At 39.2% G+C, this 20,786-nt stretch overlaps 1 protein-coding gene across 1 annotated transcript in view; it reads right to left on the bottom strand.

Annotated features, from left to right (window-relative positions):
* Window positions 1-20,786, bottom strand: part of LOC117297477 (nipped-B-like protein A) — a 46,510-nt gene that overhangs the window by 4,028 nt on the left and 21,696 nt on the right. The window contains exons 22-42 of the mRNA XM_033780536.1: window positions 20,498-20,629; window positions 19,792-20,015; window positions 18,292-18,394; window positions 17,241-17,339; window positions 16,326-16,472; window positions 15,554-15,688; window positions 14,727-14,879; window positions 14,285-14,393; window positions 13,447-13,586; window positions 12,968-13,108; window positions 12,521-12,614; window positions 11,663-11,811; window positions 10,452-10,499; window positions 7,205-7,402; window positions 6,190-6,256; window positions 5,596-5,650; window positions 4,229-4,364; window positions 2,672-2,779; window positions 1,733-1,933; window positions 1,099-1,245; window positions 551-665 (exon numbers count right to left, since the gene is read on the bottom strand). Coding sequence (XP_033636427.1) covers window positions 551-665; window positions 1,099-1,245; window positions 1,733-1,933; window positions 2,672-2,779; window positions 4,229-4,364; window positions 5,596-5,650; window positions 6,190-6,256; window positions 7,205-7,402; window positions 10,452-10,499; window positions 11,663-11,811; window positions 12,521-12,614; window positions 12,968-13,108; window positions 13,447-13,586; window positions 14,285-14,393; window positions 14,727-14,879; window positions 15,554-15,688; window positions 16,326-16,472; window positions 17,241-17,339; window positions 18,292-18,394; window positions 19,792-20,015; window positions 20,498-20,629 — 2,701 coding nt within the window. The remainder of the gene's footprint in view (window positions 1-550; window positions 666-1,098; window positions 1,246-1,732; window positions 1,934-2,671; window positions 2,780-4,228; window positions 4,365-5,595; window positions 5,651-6,189; window positions 6,257-7,204; window positions 7,403-10,451; window positions 10,500-11,662; window positions 11,812-12,520; window positions 12,615-12,967; window positions 13,109-13,446; window positions 13,587-14,284; window positions 14,394-14,726; window positions 14,880-15,553; window positions 15,689-16,325; window positions 16,473-17,240; window positions 17,340-18,291; window positions 18,395-19,791; window positions 20,016-20,497; window positions 20,630-20,786) is intronic.

The following is a 20,786-nucleotide window of genomic DNA, read 5'->3' as shown; positions in this document are numbered from 1 at the left end:
TGCAAAGAAATAACAATAAAAGTGATAACAAGTTCTTATGATATAGCCTATTTCACAATAACGTCTCAATGCGCCTTACATTAGTGCCCTGCAGCCGAGTTCACGAAATGCTACGATTAATAACTAGTTCTTATAATATAGCTACGTTCACAATAACGTCTCAATGCGCTTTACGTTAGTGCCCTGCAGCCGAGTTCACGAAATGCTAGGATTAATAACTAGTTCTTATAATATAGCTACGTTCACAATAACATCTCAATGCGCTTTACATTAGTGCCCTGCGTTCACAAAACGCTAGGATTATTCCTATCTCGAGTTAGGACAAGTAACTCGTCTTAACTTAGGATGGGTTCAATGCGTCCTAATGTCTATGGATATGGAATTTAACCCATCCTAGGAAGTTAGGAATTTTGGTGAAATCGACGGCTGGTCATTGGCTCAATATTATTCTTTTAGTCTTTCTCTGATATTAGGAAAAATCAGGCCTTGATAGAGTACGAAATCTTGAGTCCGGCCTTGATAGAGTACGAAATCTGAGTCCGAGACTTACTCATGAGGATGTCTTCATCTTCCTCTTCATCGTCACTGAACTCAACTTTCTTGCCGTCCACACTGGACCTTGACGACCGGGAAGCTGGCCGAGATGGTTGCTTCTTTAGAAAGGACTGAAACAAAGACAGACAAGGGGGATTAATCAAATCCCTTAAACACATTTCATGGGAAGGGTCTATTGCAAAAACATGACATAGAGTGGTTTCTAACAAGTTTACTATAAATATAAATATGAATAGTAAACTTGCGGGTACAACCATGGGTAAAAACTCTTTTGAAGGAGTGGTGGCTCTGAAAAGAGCCGGTTTGATTGGCAGTAGATTGGCTCCGGATACCGACACAGTTATCTCAATGTGATGCAGGACAAACAGAGGCTCATCTTGAACCACGTAAGGGAAGTACTCTTTTCAGAGCCACCACTCCTTCAAAAGAGTTTTTACCCATGGTTGTACCCGCAAGTTCACTATTAATATTTATAGTTGCTCTTATTCTCCACACCATGCAAAGCTTCAAACACCATTTGGTTTCTAACAGTTGGATACTTACATCTTTAAATGTCTGCAGTAGATTGGCTCCGGATACTGACACCGTTATCTCAATGTGATGCATGACAAACAGAGGCTCATCTTGAACCACATAAGGGAAGTAGGCAAGGTTGTCGGCAACAAACACAAGAAGATCCAGTTCCGTTTTCTGTCCAGATAAAATGAATCCACAAAATAACATTAATGAAATCCATCCCAAAAAATAGTTAGTTCATCTCAGTGGCAGTGTTGTAGCCACGTTGGGCAATGCTTAACAACCCTGCACTCTGAGCTAAATACATTGTGCTGCCCAGCACAGATTAACAAATATTGACCACTGTGCATTGATCTGAGACACAGCTTATAGTTAGCAGTATCAAATGTCACGGTTATATTAACAATCTGGACAATTCCAATTAAAACGGATCAGCTGGCAGGTGTGCAATAGACCCTTTATCATGCTGTCTTCATCTTGGTCATGTTCCTTGTATCGAATAACAATAATGAACGCTAATAATCATTTTGTAAATAGGAACCAGACTACTTCGTTCTTCCAGCCTCGGTTTGGTTACATTGATACCAATGGGAAAAATTCAAGATGGCTGCACCATGATAAAGATCTATAGGATGAGTCAAAGTTAAGGATGAATTATTACCGCTTGTTCGTCGAATAGGTTGAGTAAGCAGAGTAAGAGCGCCCTCCTGTGTTGACGATGTCCCCTGATGATGCTGTAGACGTGGTTCGACAGGCTGTAGTAGCTATCCTTCTCCCGCATCCCACGCAGCGGACTCGTCCAGTCATCCTGGAGAAGCTTCTGAAGGCGAAACGCCATCTTGATGCCAGCAATGGCTTTCATCTGGATTTCAAAAAGGGAAAGATGAGTAAAAACAAACTCCATCTTGATGCCACCAATGGCTTTCATCTGGATTTCAAAAAGGGAAAGATGAGTAAAAACAAACTCCATCTTGATGCCAGCAATGGCTTTCATCTAGATTTCAAAAAGGGAAAGATGAGTAAAAACGAACTCAATTTTGCTCTGTAAACAAACATGAAACCCTTAAAATGGGTTCTGAGCCACGCTCTCTAACCTAGGCCTAGGGATGAAACGCCTCTGCCTTGCAAAACTTAACGAAGCCTTTGACAGTTACACAGTTTACCGGTTAACAGAACGATTATTCCGTTACATGTTTACATTTTGACAGTTTGGATAAACGAACACAAAATTCACTCGAAGGTGCCAAGAAACACTGAACACAAAACGAGCACATAGTACACAACACACGATCACACAATACACATACATTTTTCCAGTAAGCATTTTTTTTTTATGAAACAGGATGGTTACACATGTAATCGACTGTTTAAGAAAGGGTTTACAAATACATTATTAAATGGACAGGCTTAAATCATACTCTGTATCACAACAAATTGACAGCGTTCATAATTGAATATAGCAGACCTCTTCCAATTTTCCTATTACAATATTTGCACTTTCAAATAAAGAATATATTGGTAAGCATGTTCTGAAATCTAGAGAGTGAAAAAAACCCAAAAAACTGACAATCGGGAGGCCTAGGAAAGTTTTGAACTGTACCTGAATAAAGCCAGGATATCTGCTGTCAATGTCCGATAACTGCTGGTCAGCTTTTATTCTGATTGTTCCTTCACTGTCACTCCCCATGGCGATGAGATACGGAACGCACTAAACAAGAAGCAAATTTGACTGAGGTAAATATTCTTGAAAAATAGCTCATGGGTCTGGATCTCTGCAAAAGCCTTCAAAAGCTTGCCAGAAACCATTTGACATAGCAACTGTAACTTTAGTCTGAACTATTCAAATTTATGATAAAATTCTTTGTCCAAAATCATTTAAATTTACATCGGCAGTTTCTCTTGTGATTTATTTTTTTAATTCAAATTTAAGCAGTAACCTGTGACTAATCAAGTCATTGCATCAGCCTATTCAAAGCTAACTTCGTGGTCAAGGGGTGGATTTCACAAAGAGTTAGGACTAGTATATAGAGTTATATATAAGAACTAGAGGGCGCACTGGCCTAGATACGCGGCCCCGGCATGTGGTCATTTTCTAAGTTGACAAAACAGCATCGCACAGCGTGTGTTTGTATGGCCATTTTGTAAGTTGACCAAACAGCATCGCGTAGCGTTCAATACTCACAAATTCCTACGTGTACTTTATATTCAATGCGCATACAGAATGGCGCGCGTGTCTCCTTGCGGCCCCGTCGCGTTTGTGCAAGCAACATCACCAGTGCGCCCTCTAGTTCTTATATTTAACTCTATGGACTAGTCTTATCTTCAGTTATGCTGAGTTACTTGTACTAACTTAGGACTAGTCCTAGCTCTTTGTGAAATCCATCCCAGAACTTGCAATTACGAGGCTGAGTAAGTCTTTCTATAATCTCTGGAAACGATTGCGTGCCGAAACTCAACCGATTGACCCTCTGTAAAATAATCGTTTGCGGCAATCGTGTGATGGTTGCCGAACCGGCCCTAAATGGACCGCGCGACTTACATCCCTTAAGCTAGCCACTGATTCCACAACGACGAGAATAACCATTGTCAGCTAGTTACTGAATCACAATTTCTTGATTTATGCAATTCACAGTCATAGATGTTAAAGGAATGTTTGTATGAGAGAGATTGGCTGTTGCCAGCTTGTAGCTGCGGTGGGCGGTGCTGGGAGGGCCTTCCCAGGACTCACAATTTTTGCCCAGCACTCTGAGCAAAATACATTATGCTGCCCAACACAGATTTCAAATATTGTCCACTTTGCATTGATCTGAGATACAGCTAATGATGAGGAGAATCAAATGTCACAGAGAAAGAAAACAGTCAAGCCATTCAACTTATTGCATGGCCCATAACATGTACAGTTTGCAAACCTGGCCCCACTTCAGCAATAATGGCCCCATATAATTAAACAAGAATAGTTTTTGTTGATCCCCTTGCCCTTGGCAGACTTCCAAAATATTTGATTTATTGCCCACCACTAAAATTGGTCTAGCTACAACCCTGGCCAGCTTGTCGTTTATATAAATTCTTTTGTGGGACTTCCCCAAGTTCCCTTGATGGGAAGATAATTTTAACAATGGCTTGGTAGACCAACTTATTTGTATCTGTCAGCTCTTACCTGTACGGGATGGACAAGGCCCTGTTTAAGGGTTGCGATGATCACTTGTAACGCCGACAGACGTACGACAGATTGTTTGTGCATCATGGCTTCCATAACTTGCTTCAGATACAGCTGCATAACGGAACTGCTCATGCTGTTGGCCACAAACAGGTGAGGGGGCAGGGTTTAATATCAGAATACATTGTTGACTTAACCCGTTAGTTTAAATGAAGAGCTTCAACGCAAGTAAGAATAATAGTAGCACTCAGTGACACTCAATACGCTTCAACGTTCAGTAGTATAATAACAATTTGGTGGGCTAATCGTCCTTATACGCAGCTAGAGCTGAATTGCGAAGGACGCGGCTACAACGTGTACGAGAAGCTAGCATGCAAGGGCGCATTCAGCTGCCAGCCACATCAACCCATTATGACCACAGAGCACAGCCAAGATCGAAAGTGTTTGTTTTTTTCCTGAGGGAGGAAAACAGGATAGTCTGGAAAACCCTTGTGGCACAGCAGAGAACCAACGCACAACTCAACTCACATGTGGCCCGACCGGCAATTGAACCGGAGTCACCTTGGTGAGAGGCGAGCGCTTTACGCACAAGCCAACTGTGCCACCCAAATATCCAGCAAGGTATGTGGGACTAGGTTTGAATTATGGGACCTACTCCTTCTACATAGCAACGTTTTAAGGCAGTGGACACTATTGGTAATTACTCAAAATAAGTATTAGCATAAAACCTTACTTGGTAACAAGTAATATGAAGAGGTTGATAGTATAAAACATTGTGAGGAACGACTCCCTCTGAAGTTACGTAGTTTTTGAGAAAGAGGTAATTTTCCTTGAATTTGATTTTGAGACCTCAGTCTCGAAGTCAAGCACCAGAAAGGACACAACTTCATGTGACAAGGGTGTTTTTTCTTTCATTATTATCTCGAAACTTCGATGACCGATTGAGCTCAATTTTCACAGGTTTGTTATTTCATGCATATGATGAGATACACCAAGTGGAGGACTTGTCTTTGACAATTACCAATAGTGTCCAGTGTCTTTAACAGTTTACAAGGTGCTGAACATAATATGCAGCCAAAGTCATTAGTCATCATGATTTTGAGGGAAAAAAAGTGAAAATCACAGAGCAATGTTTTCAGGAGAGTCGTGTTGTTCATGCCAAAATTATTTTTGTGAAACTGTTTTACTAATTTCCTCAAAAACAACAGCACTTCAGCAAATATTTTAAGGGAAGCTTTCTACAATCGATATAAATAAGCCAAGAAAGTTGAATGTAAATCTGTGGACATTGTCTTTTGTGTCGTAGAAAAAAGTACCTGAACCCTTTAAAGGATGACAAGATGTCAATTGCAGAGATCCTTACTTACCCCGACTGGACATCTCCCATCTCCTTCAAGTCTTCCTTGTTGCCAAGACGATTCCCTGCATCCACAAAAAAGTTATACATCAATTATTTCCCATTACTGCAAAGAATTCTTAAACGAAGGGTGAATTAAGCTTTCTTTGAAAGCAGGCCTTGCACTTAAGCTGTTTGGAAAAGAGGCCCAGCGAGCTCGTAAACTGTGCATTTTACTTGCCCCATTCTCCTGAAGATGAACAGAGCATACTGATCGAAACGTTGAGTTGTTAACCACCTCTTCTTTTCAGAACCAACAGTTCTGCTCAACTCACTTGTGAATATCGCTGCGAAAGGATAGTTGTGACATCAAATTCACGTCAAATTCCCTTCGCATTCGTAAGGAAGTATGAACTGGGCTGTACTCTGCAATATGCAGTGATCCACATGGTTTTATCTTTATTTTGTTATGAACTCAATCTTAGCTCTAAAACATATAATGAATCTTTGTGGGTGTGGGTTTAAAAAAACAAACAGACTACCAGTTAAAAACGAAGAAGTCACATCCCTGCAAAAGTCTTTAATTTCTTATTCCTGAAACTTAAAAAGAAACAACAAATCTTACACTCAGCATCAGCTCTTCTCATTCGCTCGTCTTCTTCCGTCAGATACAGCTGAATATTCTTCAAAACCTGAATATAAAAAAAAGACCCCAACGATTATCTTCAAGAATGAAAAAATGAGGGGGCTATTCAATCACACTTCTGCTTCTATTGTGGGGCATCACGGCTGAGTGGTTTAAAGCACCGAATTCATATTTCTGGTTGTTGAGTCATCGGAGTGTGGGTTCGAATCCAGGTCGTAACACTCGTGTCTTTGAGCAAGAAACTTGACTATATAATTGTTTCTCTTCATCCAGGGGTATAAATGGATACCTGCGAGGGCGCCACGGCAACTCAGGCTGTATATTCCCAGGGAGCTGAGAAAGTGTCATTAGCCCAATGACCAGGGGTGGATTTCACAAAGAGTTAGGACTCGTCTTATCTCGAGTTAGGACAAGTAACTCGTCCTAACTTAGAATTAATCTTAAGGTCTGCATGCTACAGTGCAGGGTTGGGACTCGTCCCAAGTCCTAAGATTAGTCTTAAGCTAGGAAGAGTTTTGTGAAATCGACAGCAGGGCACTATTGTAAAGGATCGGTCGAGTTGGTCTTTGAAAAGCGTTTGTATCCATTTGTTATAAACTGCATATGGTTAAAAAGAGGTTTTAAAAATAGAATACAATGATCCACATAAATTTGACTCCCATAAATGACTGACCGTGTTAGTCGACGAGGTAAAAGGAAAACCACGCAATTTCGAGTGATACTTGTGTGGATCATTATATTCTACTTTAAAAATATCTATCTAACCATTTGCATTTCATAACAAATGGTTACAAACGCTTTTCAAAGACCAACTCAACCGATCCAAGGCAACGTGTTCCTTTAAGGCGGTTGTTGTAAAATGTGCTGTATTGGACTTTTTTTTATATTATTATCATTCATACTTATATTTCTACTACAGGCTCGCAACTATTAAGGAAGTTTGTTTTCCCCAGTCATTTGTGACGGCAACATTTTTTCGAGTGATGAGCTTTACCTGGCAGAGAAGCTTGATGGAGGCATCTCTATTCTCCAGGATGTCGCAGTACATATTCTTAATCTTAGAACCCAGTAGGAAGGAGGCATGACGATTGCACAAGAAACCAGCACCACTGATGGCCTTCAGTTTGACCTCCTCGTCCTCGTGGAAACAGAAATAGAAGAGAACATCGAAGACGCGTTCTCGTATCGGTACCTGAAGAAGCAGGCAAAAGTTAACATCTTTTAGAATTCCTTCTACAAAAAGGGCAAGTACTTTACACAACTGCGAGTTGGTCTATAAAAATCACGGCCTGATTTGCCACAAAAAAACAACAGGGCTCCTGGTTGAAAACAATCTTAGGATGCTGTAGCAGTCCCCCCCTCCCCCCCCACAGATTTTAACACTGTGTCATAGCAGGGTCGAATAAACCAGCCCTATTTGTAAATCATTTCTATTGGTTTGGTTACACCTAACCATGTGGCATTCAGATGACATTTTGTGACCACAGTAAAGTTTGGAAAATTTAGCTTTGAAATTGTGTATGCCTCAACAGCAGTCATTGTTACTGGAATCTTCATTTATATTTTCTAAAATCAAAATTTTTTTAAATGCACATTGTGCACACATGTATTTACCACAAGGCACTGATGGGGATCGAGATGATAAATTATTTGTTTGAACATTTTACCTGGTATGTTTGCTGCCACCGTGTGTTCAAAAATTGTGTCCATTCTTTTTGGTAAATACATTTTTAACCGAACACAGCAAGTTTTTTTAAAGGCAGTGGACACTATTGGTAATTACTCAAAATAATTATTATCATAAAACCTTTTGATTACGAGTAATGGTGAGATGTTGATAATTTAAAACATTGTGAGAAACGGCTCCTTCTAAAGTAGCGTTGTTTTCGAGAAGGAAGTAATTTTCTGTGTATTTGATTTCGAGACCTCCGATTTAGAATTTGAGGTCTCGAAATCAAGCATATAAAAGCACACAACTTTGTGTGACCAGGGTGTTTTTACTTTCATTATTATCTCGCAACTTCGATGACCAATTGAGCTCAAACTTTCACAGGTTTGATATTTTATGCACATGTTGAGATACACCAAGTGAGAAGACTGGTCTTTGACAATTACCAAAAGTGTCCACTGTCTTTAAGTCTCAAGGGTGTACATATTAATCAGTCTAATAACGAATACACCAAAATTCTACTCAAGTATCCCTCACTGCAAACTGAACTACACTCTGTGTGTGTAAGTAAGTATTAGTCCGCCAAACACCTGTTGTTTTTTTTTTTTTTTTCCCAGGGGGGCAAATCATGAAAAATAATTTCGCAAGATGCTTACGACCACTTGCCTCTTTACAACAAGTAAGATTTTGGATAGAAATTACCAATTTTATTTTCAAGGTCATTACCAAAGTATGACCCTACCTTTGAAGCCTTCTAAAGCCGTGTTACCAATGGACTATTGTGGCGTAATTCTACCGTATGTTGAGAAACACCACGTGAGAAGACTGGCCTTTGACAATTACCAATCGTGTCCAGTGTCTTTAACATCACGGTCATGGTAAGTTGACATGGAGGTCAGTTTACCATGCAGCCCCATTGGATTTAATTTTGCAATTATACAGACAGGTCATGGTGCTCTGACAAAAAAAAAGTCTAATAGGAACACGGCTCAAGGAAACTGACCACTGCAAGACTCAGGTTGAACTTAACCCTGTACAGATTGTTTAAACATGAGTTGAAACACAGTGAAGGCATGAAGTGTGCATACAAGAGAGCATAATGATAGGCTAGTGAAGTGCAGCTTGGATTATGGGAGAGCAACATGACATCGCAGAAATGGTTAGTGACCACAAAGTACCTTTTACAATTATGTCATGAAATCGAGATGTAACACTCTGTTAGAACCCACGGCTCAAATTCAGACTTGACCGCAGACCAAGGACCATGATTTTAGCAATGCGCCAGTAAACTAATGCATTTTTCTTTGACTAAAAATACATCACATCAAGATAGACTGTGCATGTCTTGCACGAATCAAAAACGAGAAAACAACTCATATATTATATAGGATTTGAGGCATTGCATGGTGAGGTATCAATATATATTTGGTTTGCGGTAACACCATGTGTGTATCTACTTGCCAGGTAGGGTTTGTTCTTAGAGAACTGTCTTGCTTTATTCTGCTACCGCACAGTAAATTGTTCGGGTGTTCAGGAGACTTCTCAGTTCTGAAAAGAACTGTCCTGCTTCTTAACTATTACCGGGCGGATGGAATAGAGAATAGGCTGGGACTACTACTTTAGCTTATAGGATCGTAATAAACTGTACTACCGTGGAGTCAACTTATATTTTTTTTTAAATCCAATCTTCTTTTAAATTTCTATTTCTACAAAATCTTGAAAAATTCATTTTTGTGAACAATTAACATGAAAATGTCACTGAAAAAAGGGGTGAAAAAAACCTAGACTATGCATTTAACACTAAAAGAGAGAATCTGGTGATATTAGGCAGAGAAAACCCAGAGGAAATGTGAATGAATTGGATGACCAAAACAAGTGGATGGGTCCACACCAGGAGTGCATTATATACATACCACATTATTAACAACAGTTTGTGGACTTTCGGTCGAGGGCTGGAGACAAAATAAAATCACATTGCAATACAACAAAAAATTGTTTTAAAAATTCAACCTTGAAGAATTAAAGAAACCGCCCAAACCAGCAGCCAGAAAGGAAAGATATTTCAAGCAAAATTAAGAAAGCAGGAGTTAGAAATAAAAATAAAGACGGCTTCACATACATTTATTTTGGGCTCAAGCAACTTTGATAATAACCCATATCTGCCGAACTAAGGAATTTCCCGTGCACACATTTGATTGAAATTGATATTCTATGGGAAATATGGAAATCACTATAGAGTGGACCATTTATTTGAATATGTTTATTTCAGAAATGATATAGATCGTAAAAAAAAAACCTAAGCTGTGAGTGCAAAGCGTGAAAGCTTGCAAGCGCAAAGACTGCTTACATACATTTATCTTTGGTTTTATAAAATATAAAAAAAAATGTTACTTGCAAGGTTGTAAATACAAAATAGTTATTGTAATTCAGCAATAAATGCTGCATGGGCTGAGGCAGGAATAGTGTACAGTTTCCAGTTGGCAGATATGGGTTACAGTCAAGGAAAATGAACAGAGGCAAGCAACAAAAATAAATAAACAAAAATTGATGCATTTAATACTGTGGCACTTACATGTTGTACGCCATGAGGATTTCTTGGGGTCCTGGGGCTGTCTCCTGCCTGCTCAAAACAAAACAAAGATAGGGGTAATAAGAAACACCAAAACTCAGGACTGAAGTTACACGGAAGCCACAGCAAAACTTTTAAAAAATCCATCAAAGTACTTCTCTTATATGCTTTTGGTGGATCGCAAAACGAGACTTGAGTCACAGATATATCGATACAGTTTTCTTGATGCTTTCTGGTTTTGATTCAACTTTTGTCAGAACATTATGAATTGGTCTAAGTCACTGTATTTCCACACTTATTTAATTTTCCCTTTAAAAGCAGTGGAGTGGACACTATTGGTAATTACTCAAAATAATTATTAGCATAAAACCTTACTTAGAAATGAGTAATGGGGAGAGTTGGTGGTTTTAAAACTTTCTGAAGTAACGTAGTTTTCAAGAAAGAAGTAATTCTCCACGAATTTGATTTCGAGACCTCAGATTTGGAACTTGAGGTTTCGAAATCAAGCATCTGAAAGCACACAACTTCGTGTGACAAGGGTGTTTTTTCAGTCATTATTATCTTGCAACTTTAATGACCGATTGAGCTCAAATTTTCACAGGTTTGTTATTTTAGGCTTATGTTTAGATACAGCAAGTGAGAAGAACGTTCTTTGAAAATTACCGATAGCACCCAGTGTCTTTAAGCAAGACAACAAATTAAGAGTCGTTTCCTAGAATTTGGATATGTCGGGTAACCAAAAGCAGATCATTTTCTTTTCCTTTCGGCTGCAAGGTGTTTTATAAATGGGTTTCATAATTCAAACTAGACATAATGGTCATAAAAATCATCATTTCAAAACATCAACTACATAAATGTAAACTGCGTCAACCATGGTATTTGTGATAGTGTAAAAACAGTTTTGTTTTGTAATCAGTTTCTTGAACGTGATGATCTTGGTACTCTCGGTCTGCTACTCAGATCGTTCTGACAATCCCTCTGTTTCATACTTTGTCAGGATGGTATGGGGGTCGTCTGAGAGTGTCAGGGTTATCCTGTTCCTTTATTTGCGTGTTTATGTCCCTTATTTTGTATTTTTGATGTAATTTTTATTAATCATTTGTGTTCTCCATTTTTGGAGGTTTTGAGAAAATAAATTAATAAATAAATAAAAATAAATAAATCCTTGTCTATTACATAAAAAAAACAAAACATGTCCTGCGTAAAATACTCACCTTTAAGTGTTTGATGCCAGCATCAAAATCAAAGTGTTTACAGAAGAGCCCGACAGTGAAGAGCGCCCTCAGGAGTGTGTGTTTGTTTTTAGCCATGGTGGCACTGTCCGGGTTGGACTCATGCTCAGCTTTCAGTTTGGACAGCACGGCTGTTTCGGATTAAAAAAAAAAAAAGTATGTTAAAGGGAAGGTACACGTTTGGTAATTGTCAAAGACCAGTCTTCTCACTTGGTGTACCTTAACATAAGCATAAAATAACAAACCTGTGAAAATTTGAGCTAAATTAGTCAATGAAGTTGCGAGATAATGATGAGAAGAAAAGAAAAAAACATAGTTGGACGAATTTGTGTGCTTTCAGATAGGAATAAAAGACTTCTAGCAAGAAGTCTTTTATTATTTTAGTGAGAAATAACCTTTTTCTCAAAATCTATGCTACTTCAGAGGGAGCCGTTTTTCACACTGCTTTATACTATCAACAGCTCTCCAATGCTCGTTACAAAGTCAGATTTTAAGTTAATATTTGTTTTGAGTAATTACCAAACGTGTACCTTCCCTTTAAGATACGAGAGCAAAGTAAGATACAAGACTAAAGCCTGCTTATTTCTGCAAATGCGAATGCGAAGCGAGTTTTGACGTCAAATTACTGTTTTCGCAGAGACTGTTTCACAGGAGGTGAACAGTCAAACTATTGCAAATTATTCGTTGCAAATTTTGGACATCAACATCTGTATCGCTAAACAACCAAAATGTCACTCTACTAAAAAATTCATGTCCAAAGACCATCCCCATGGACAACCTTTAATGCTTTGTGAACGAAACATGATGTTATTGTAATGTCCAGGCTGCGGGACAACTCACCAAAGTATTTCTGGAAGCAGTCCCTTACTAGCTTGTAGTTGTGTGTGACGTTATTAACAATAGCACCAAGGCAGCTCACACAGCTCTGTAAAACCTGTAAGAGAATAGTAATAATAATAATAATAGTGCATGTCCATCACTCAGTGACGCTCAAGGCGCTTTAATATACAGTATTTTCCTGCAGGGTGTGTGGGACTACATTTGAATTTTGAGACCTACATGTACTCCTTTTATATTGGTTTTTGGGGTTGAACAAAGAATTGACTAGAGTGGGATTCGAACCAATGACCTCCGGATTAATGTGCCGGCGCTCTACCAACTGAGCTATCTACCCCTAAATTGGTACTCGAACCCACATTCTGCTGATCAGACACGCCAGAGCTACAGCTAGGCCAAGACACAAGACATGTGGTTGAGTAGAAATCCTACTTAATTAAATTGACTTACTGTTTGACCATGTCTGATGATGAGCTTCATCATGTCTTCTTCTAAACTGGCCAGGAATATCTCGCTGGGGTGATCCATCAGGGGCACCACTAGCTCCAGGATACGGGCGACGTTGTGCACCACAAGGAAATCACCGTGCGTCTGCAAGCAAATCGTTTAGAGAACTATACATCAAATCACTGCCACCATCATTTATTAGGGAATAAAAGGGTAGCGACGAGTTCTTAGACGGCCATTTAAAACCGGTCGTGGTCGTACGATAAGACAGCGCAAGGTTTTAAACGCCTGTCTAAGAACAAGTCACTACTCTTTTATTCCCATTCATAAATGCCCTTTTGCGTAACATCTTTCCCTTTGGCAAATTTGTCGAAGTTTGTACATTTAAAAGAACTTTGGTAAAATTCTCTTCGATGAGGAAGAGCCATTGATGAGGTCAAGCTAGGTCGTGGCTACTGGATAGCATTTCACAGTTTACTTACACTGCATCTTGTGCTGAGGTAGGGTTGAAATGTCATGGCATGGGCAAGCATGAGGGCAGGCTTGACTTTACTGAAGAGATACAACGTCTGAAGACAGCTGACGAGACGCTGACTGCTGGCCTTGCCTTCAGCTGACGATTCTGATGTTAACAATAACAACCAAATGATTAAAAAACTCTAAAAAGATTATCATTGTGTTAAAAGGTAGGGTCATATAGTGGTTTTTGTCAAAGTAATGCTGATTTAACACTTACAATTGTACTCAAACCTCTCTTCCTACCATTGCAAGTAATATTTTAAAGCCATTGGACCCTTTCGGTGAACAGTATTGTCCAAGGCCCACACTTCGTGTATCACAACTTCTATATCAAATAACAAACCTGTGAAAATTTGGGCTTAATCGGTCATCAGAGTCGGGAGAAAATAACGGGAAAACCCACCCTTGTATCCGCGCGTTTCGCCGTGTCATGACATGTGTTTAAAATAAATCCGTAATTCTCGTCAACGAGAATTGATATTGTTTTACTGTTTTCTCAAAAAGTAAAGCATTTCATGGAATAATATTTCAAGAGAAGTATTTCACCACTAGCTTCTGTAAACCCTGTAAATTATTTGTAAATCTGTGAACTTTTTTTTTCCCCCCTGTACCGAAAGGGTCCAATGGCTTTAAGGGAAGCTTTCTACCATCATTATTTTCAAAATGTGCGAGTTTAATGTAAATCTGTGTTTTGTGTTCTACAAAAAGTACCCAGACCCTTTAAGATAATGTGCTCGCCTACAGCACATTTAAACTTTGTGTGGTGAACTATATTGATAAGAATATAGACAGTTGGGATACCTGTCGACTGTAGTTCTAATCTGAGTACATGCTCAACCAGACAGTCTGTGATCTGCAAACAAGCTTTCTGTACTGGTTTCTGTCTCGAGTCTTCCTCTGCTTTTAATAACTGAAGGAAAGAAACAAAGAAAACACAACTTATTGAGTATCTTTAATAGTTCGACAACTTCATCCAGTTTAAAAATGATTCAAACATAACCTCTGATAAAATTGATGGGGAAAAAAAAAATGATCAATCAAAAGCTTGGGCTCCTCAAAGAAACAAACTCAGACACCATATCAACCTCTACCCACGCAAGTACCCATTTATACCCATGGCTAGAGAAGCACTTATAGTAAAGTTTCTTGCTCAAGGACACAAGTTTCATGACTGGGATTCAAACCCACACTCTTAATCACCAGAAATTGAATTTGCTGCCCTAAACTTTTGATTACTACTAACGTTGGTTAGAAGTTGTTCCAGCCAATCATAGCCTGATTCTTTGCTCGCTGCGACAACCTCGATGACATTGAGGGCTCTCTTGAGAAGTTTATCCGTGTTCGCCGTCGGCAACGGCGTAAACCACATCTGTTGGAATGTCTCATTCACAAGTTTCTGTCAAAATGATAGAAATAATTAAATTCAGCCAATTGGATATTTTCCATAACTTCAAGAACATTTTATGGGATTTGAGAAATTGCATGGGTAATTATCGTTATCTTCCAGAACACGCTAATCCATGATGCTTGAACTGGAGGGGGATAAAAACCTATAAACTACTTTCTCTGTTTTTATTGCACAGTGCGTATTGAGAGTGTCAATGCGTCACGCTCCGTATACAGACAGTGCACACAATAAATTCTAAACTTAAAAATATAGCGCTTCTGCGTCCCATATTCATTGAGGCCGAAGGATATGGGACGCAGACGCGCTATATTTGTTCGTACTCCCCTCGTGCTTGTGTGATAACTTATAATATTATGGTTTGCAATAACACCATGTGTGTATCTACTTGCAAGGAAGATCATGTTCTTTTGAGAACTTGTCAGGAGACGGACAATGACTAGAGCAAGCTAGACGCAACATTGAGACCAATTAAGAACTCGGTCCATGTTTCCCATCTCATATCACTAGTAATGAGATTACTAACAAGTATGCTACCTTCTTGTGCATCTGTGGGTTTTCCAATAGCTAGGCATTAACAATATTTGTGTGTTTTACAAGAAATCCTGTAGTTAAGCAGGTATGGGCTTAAAGAAATAAGCTACCGCCACCAGGCAGATTTTTACCTTGATTCCTTCTTCGTCGTTAACTCGACGAATGATTTTGTTACAAATTTCAGGCACCTTGGGGAAGTCTGGCTGCTCAATGCAGATGTCACGTAGTGTTTTGATGACTCGTTTACGTACACTGATACCAGTATCCTAAAAAAAAAAAAAAAAAAAACACATGAAAGATTGCTATTATTCACCAGCGTGTTGTGGCCGCGCGGTCTAATAACAAGTTCTTATATAGAGCATTTTACAATAACTGCATCAATGCTTTACTTTGTAGTATATTACCCCGGGCAACCGCAACACTCCAGTGGCTCTTTCATTCACTCTATCAACCTCTACCGCCGCAAGTACCTATTTATACCCCTGGGCCAAGAGAAGCAATGATAGTAAAGTATCTTGCTCAAGGACACAAGTGGATTCGAACCCACACTCTGATGACCTAACCACCACAACTTGAATTCCATGCTCTAAACCACTCGGCCATGACACCCAATGAATCAAACTCAAGTTCTGATGGTCTACAGCAACGAACATGTGGGTATGCAACACAACCATCTGGACTCCAAGAGACTAAACAAGAAAAAGAGGGAGACGAAACAGAAGAGGGAGAGGTGAACGAAGTACATAACGGGACTTTGCGTGGCAACAGACATCTCAGGATAGAGTGCAAGGGAGAACTGGTGAAGAAAGAAAAAAAGTGTCCAGCGGTCAAGAGCACCAAATTCAAACTCTTACTTACTGAGGTGGAGTGAAATAGGCTAGAAAGAATGAAGATTTGACTTACAAGTATTCTTTCAATGAGCATGCTGTAGTAGCGATTAATTAACTCCGGCTTCATCAGCACAAACTTGCCGACTAACTCTACCGCAGCCTCCCTGACGCTGGTGGATTGATCCATGAACCTACAGTGCACTCCCCGTTGAACATCAGCCTGTAGGGAGAAAAACAAGTTAATAGACTCAAACCAAAGATGAGGGCTAATATGTACTTGTATGGTTCTTTTAACCCTTCAAATGTTTCAATCATATGTAAAATGTAGATGTATACAAAACTTACACATGAAATTGTATTTTAATAAGTAAATATGTCCAAGCAGGAAGAATGAACCCCTGTAGAACCTTAGAAGGAACACCGGTAACAATTCTCTCATTCAAATTTTGGGGGATAAAAAGTGACATATTTTCCCATATGATATATTTAACCACTGACTTCACAAAGACTACAATAAGTTTTGTCAGCTAGTCACTGAATCACAGTTTCTTGATTTGTGCAATTTATAATCATAGACATTAAACCAACGTTTGTAATGAGAGAGATAGGCTGTTGCCAGCTTAGTGTTTATATCCCATTGTGGGAGTTTGCCGAGTTACCTTGGCCGTAACATCATTCAAACAAACAAAATAAACAAACAGAAACAAAAACAAACAAACAAGCTGGAACATCATTCAAACAAACAAAAACAAAAACAAACAATGAAAAAACGAACGAATGAACAACTGAACGAACGAACGAACGAACGAACGTACGAACAACAAACAAACATACAAACAAACAAACAAACAAACAAACAAACAAACAAACAAACAAACAAACATACAAACAAACAAACAAACAAACAAACAAACAAACAAACAAACATCCCCAACAAACAAACAAAACACCCCCAACAAACAAACAAAACAATTAATAGTCAACTTACCCTGCCCAAGACAGATGGATCAGCTGCTACCACTGAGGACAAACACTTCATCGCTTTCGTTCTTACAGCTACTGCTGTCTCGCTAAGCACCCGCAGAATCTAACCAGATAAATCAGAGATTATTATTGAAGTCATTCCAAACTTAAAACCCTGCACATATTTGAATAAATTAATTCCATTGATTGAACCATGTTGTAAACACTGGTCAGCTCACAGGCATGATATCCCAATCAACGGGGGTCAGAGATTTGGTCAAAAGGGGCAGGACAAAACTGTGAGATGGTGGTGTGTTTTTGCATGAGGGATAAATGAGGATGAGTTTTGGTTTGTCGCAGCATATGGCACTCGCATACGACCAGACCTTGGGATCAGCTGGTTGGCATGCACATCATGAAGTGAATGGTTAGCATCATTCAATAGCATAATTAACTTGCCAGCAAGAAGATCCCCATATGCGGTGTCAACTAGCGGCCTCGACTCCCCAATAATCCTTCCGGCTCCTTTGGGATCCTTTGCACTCCTTCAAACATTTCCTGCCCAACAGATCAAGCAGTAGGCCAAAATACTAGCAACCAGAGTCAGAACAAGTTGACAACCTTTTAACTATTGACAAGAAACGATTTCAATTTCCTAGGAGAGAACAGTATTTGTAAAGACACTGGACACTATTGGTAATTGTCAAACACTAGTCTTCACAGTTAGTGTATCTCAACATATGCATAAAATAACAAACCTGTGAAAATTTGAGCTCGATCGGTCGTTGAAGATGCGAGATATAATGAAAGAAAAAACCACCCTTGTCACACTCATTTGCTTTCAGATGCTTGATTTCAAAAACTCAAATTCAAAATCTGAGGTCTCGAAATCAAATTCATGGAAAATTATTTCTTTCTCGAAAACTACATTATTTCAGAAGGAGCCTTTTCTCACAAAGTTTTATACTATCAACCTTTCCCCATTACTCATAACCAAGAAAGGTTTTATGATAATAATTATTTTAAGTAGTTACCAATAGTGTCTACTGCCTTTAACTACTGAGAAAGACACTTACCTGGCTAAGATAGATGTCAAAACTTTGTGAGAAGGGTCTCTTGGAGGCAAGGTACCTAGCTACAAGGGATGAACTCTCATAGGTTAAGATGTGTCTTGATCTCCTACAAACAGATAAAAAACAACAACTTGACAGCAAGTAATATATGATCATGGATAATGATTGATCTCCTACAAAAAGATAAAAACAACAACTTGACATATATGTATATATAGGATTTGAGGCATTGCATGGTAAGGTATCAATGTATATTTGGTGTTCGGTAACACCATGTGTGTATCTACTTGCCAGGTAGGGTTGTTCTTAGAGAACTGTCTTGCTATATTCTACTGCCGCGGAGTAGATAATCGGAGGTTCGGGAGACTTCAGTCTCCTGACGATGACTAGAGCAAGCTAGTCGAAACGTTGAGACCTATTCAGAACTGACTCCGCGGCAGTACAGTTAATTACGATCCTATAAGCTAAAGTAGTAGTCCAGTCTATTTTCTTTACCATCCGCCCTGGTAATAGTTAAAAAGCAGGACAGTTCTTTTCAGAACTGAGAAGTCTCCCGGACCTCCGATTATCTACTCAGCGGCAGTAGAATATAGCAAGACAGTTCTCTAAGAACAACTCTACCTGGCAAGTAGATACACACATGGTGTTACCACAAACCAAATATACATTGACATATATGATCATGGGTAATGTTTTAAAGTGCTTTGATCTGAGTGATTTTTTCCCCATAGAACTCTTTACCGAGTACCGGGTATACAATGCTAACACAAATCGGTGTATAGGTAAAACCAAAAGTAATGTCATTTATCCATGATGCAAACTTTATCTATTAAACCATAAGCCTTTTTGAGGTATGGCGGACACAATGCTACAACACTGTAAAGTTGTGGTAAATTTAGGCGTATTGACCATAGAAATAGAACGTATGTTATTCAGTGAAGTGCGCATTTTAGGCGACGCGGCGTTTACACGTAAACCTAATGACCACCAACATGGTGAGCGTGGCACCAATCGCGAAGTGTGACGCGCGCGTATCATGTCCGCCATACCTCAAAAAGGCTTATTGCAGTACCCACTGCTAAAATAAAGGATTTGAACTGCCTCTAGCTACCGGGCAATCTTGATGGTCTAGTTCGTAAGACACTGCTCTAAAATTGCAACGGTCCTGTGTTTGAATGCCACCCGAGTAATATGCCTGTGAAAGTACAGTATACAGTGCTAACCAACATCGATGCACATTAACATTAATTGTTGTTATTATAATAATTCTAATTGTTGTTATAGATTAAGAAAAAAAGTATAAATTCAAAAGTAGGCATCAATAAGTTTTTATGAGTTTTCTGGTGGAAAGTTTGGACCTCGACAAAACTTCCAAGAAAAATAGTCAAAAATGTTTTTAATTGGAACAACCACCGAAGTTTCATTAGTACAGACTAAGTTTTAACAGAACTCCAACCCAGCAGACCACTGTTAAAGGAGAGCGCTGATTGCAATAATACTCACTTGAAGGACAGGTTGGACTTGGACGAGACTTTGATGAAAGACTTCAAGAAGAGTTTCCTCCTCTCGGCAGCTTGGATGATATCAGTGGTGTTGTCCACCGGGGCGTCTTCCCCTTCGCTGTCGTCATCGCTGTCATCTCGTTGAGGCCTTGGTGCCTTGATGGTTTGCTCCACCTCGGCCGTGGTGTCTCGGAACCACTGAGCAACGTAGAAGTGTCTCGCAAACTGGGTATGAAAACAAACACATGGGTTTCACTAAACAATATTAATAATAATAAATAGTTCTTATATAACACATTGGTGTCTCGGAACGACTGAGCAATGTAGAAGTGTCTCGCAAACTGGGTATGAAAACAAACACATGGGTTTCACTAAACAATATTAATAATAATAAATAGTTCTTTAGCGCATTGGTGTCTCGGAACACCTGAGCAATGTAGAAGTGTCTCGCAAACTGGGTATGAAAACAAACAAATGGGTCTCACCAAACAATATTAATAGTCATAAATAGTTCTTAAATAGCGCATTGGTGTCTCGGAACCACTGAGCAATGTAGAAGTGTCTTGCAAACTGGGTTCGAAAACAAAGAAATGGGTCTCACCAAACAATATTAATAGTCATAAATAGTTCTTAAATAGCGCATTGGTGTCTCGGAACCACTGAGCAATGTAGAAGTGTCCCTCTGTTCCCTTAATTTACAATCTTACCAGTATAGCAGGATCATTCTGACTGTTGTAGGACAGGTAGTCTAGCATAGACTGCTGTAACGTCTGGATGTAGTCTCGGTTGTCAGCGTCTTTAGCATCTGTCGGAGACTCATCACCACAGGCTGCACTCGTCTACAAGAACAGATAATTGGATAGTAAATAAAGGGTGTACAGCCATCTTATTTTTCACTTGAAAGAACTGGATAATTTTATGCATAGCCTTACAGGCATATAATTGGATACACCAAGTGAGAAGACTGGTCTTTGACAATTACCAATCAATTTCACC

Source organism: Asterias rubens, chromosome 12, assembly GCF_902459465.1.
Source record: "Asterias rubens chromosome 12, eAstRub1.3, whole genome shotgun sequence".
NCBI lineage: Eukaryota > Metazoa > Echinodermata > Asteroidea > Forcipulatida > Asteriidae > Asterias > Asterias rubens.
Note: the sequence above shows the minus strand (reverse complement) of the source record. Positions and strands in the feature narration are given on the sequence as shown.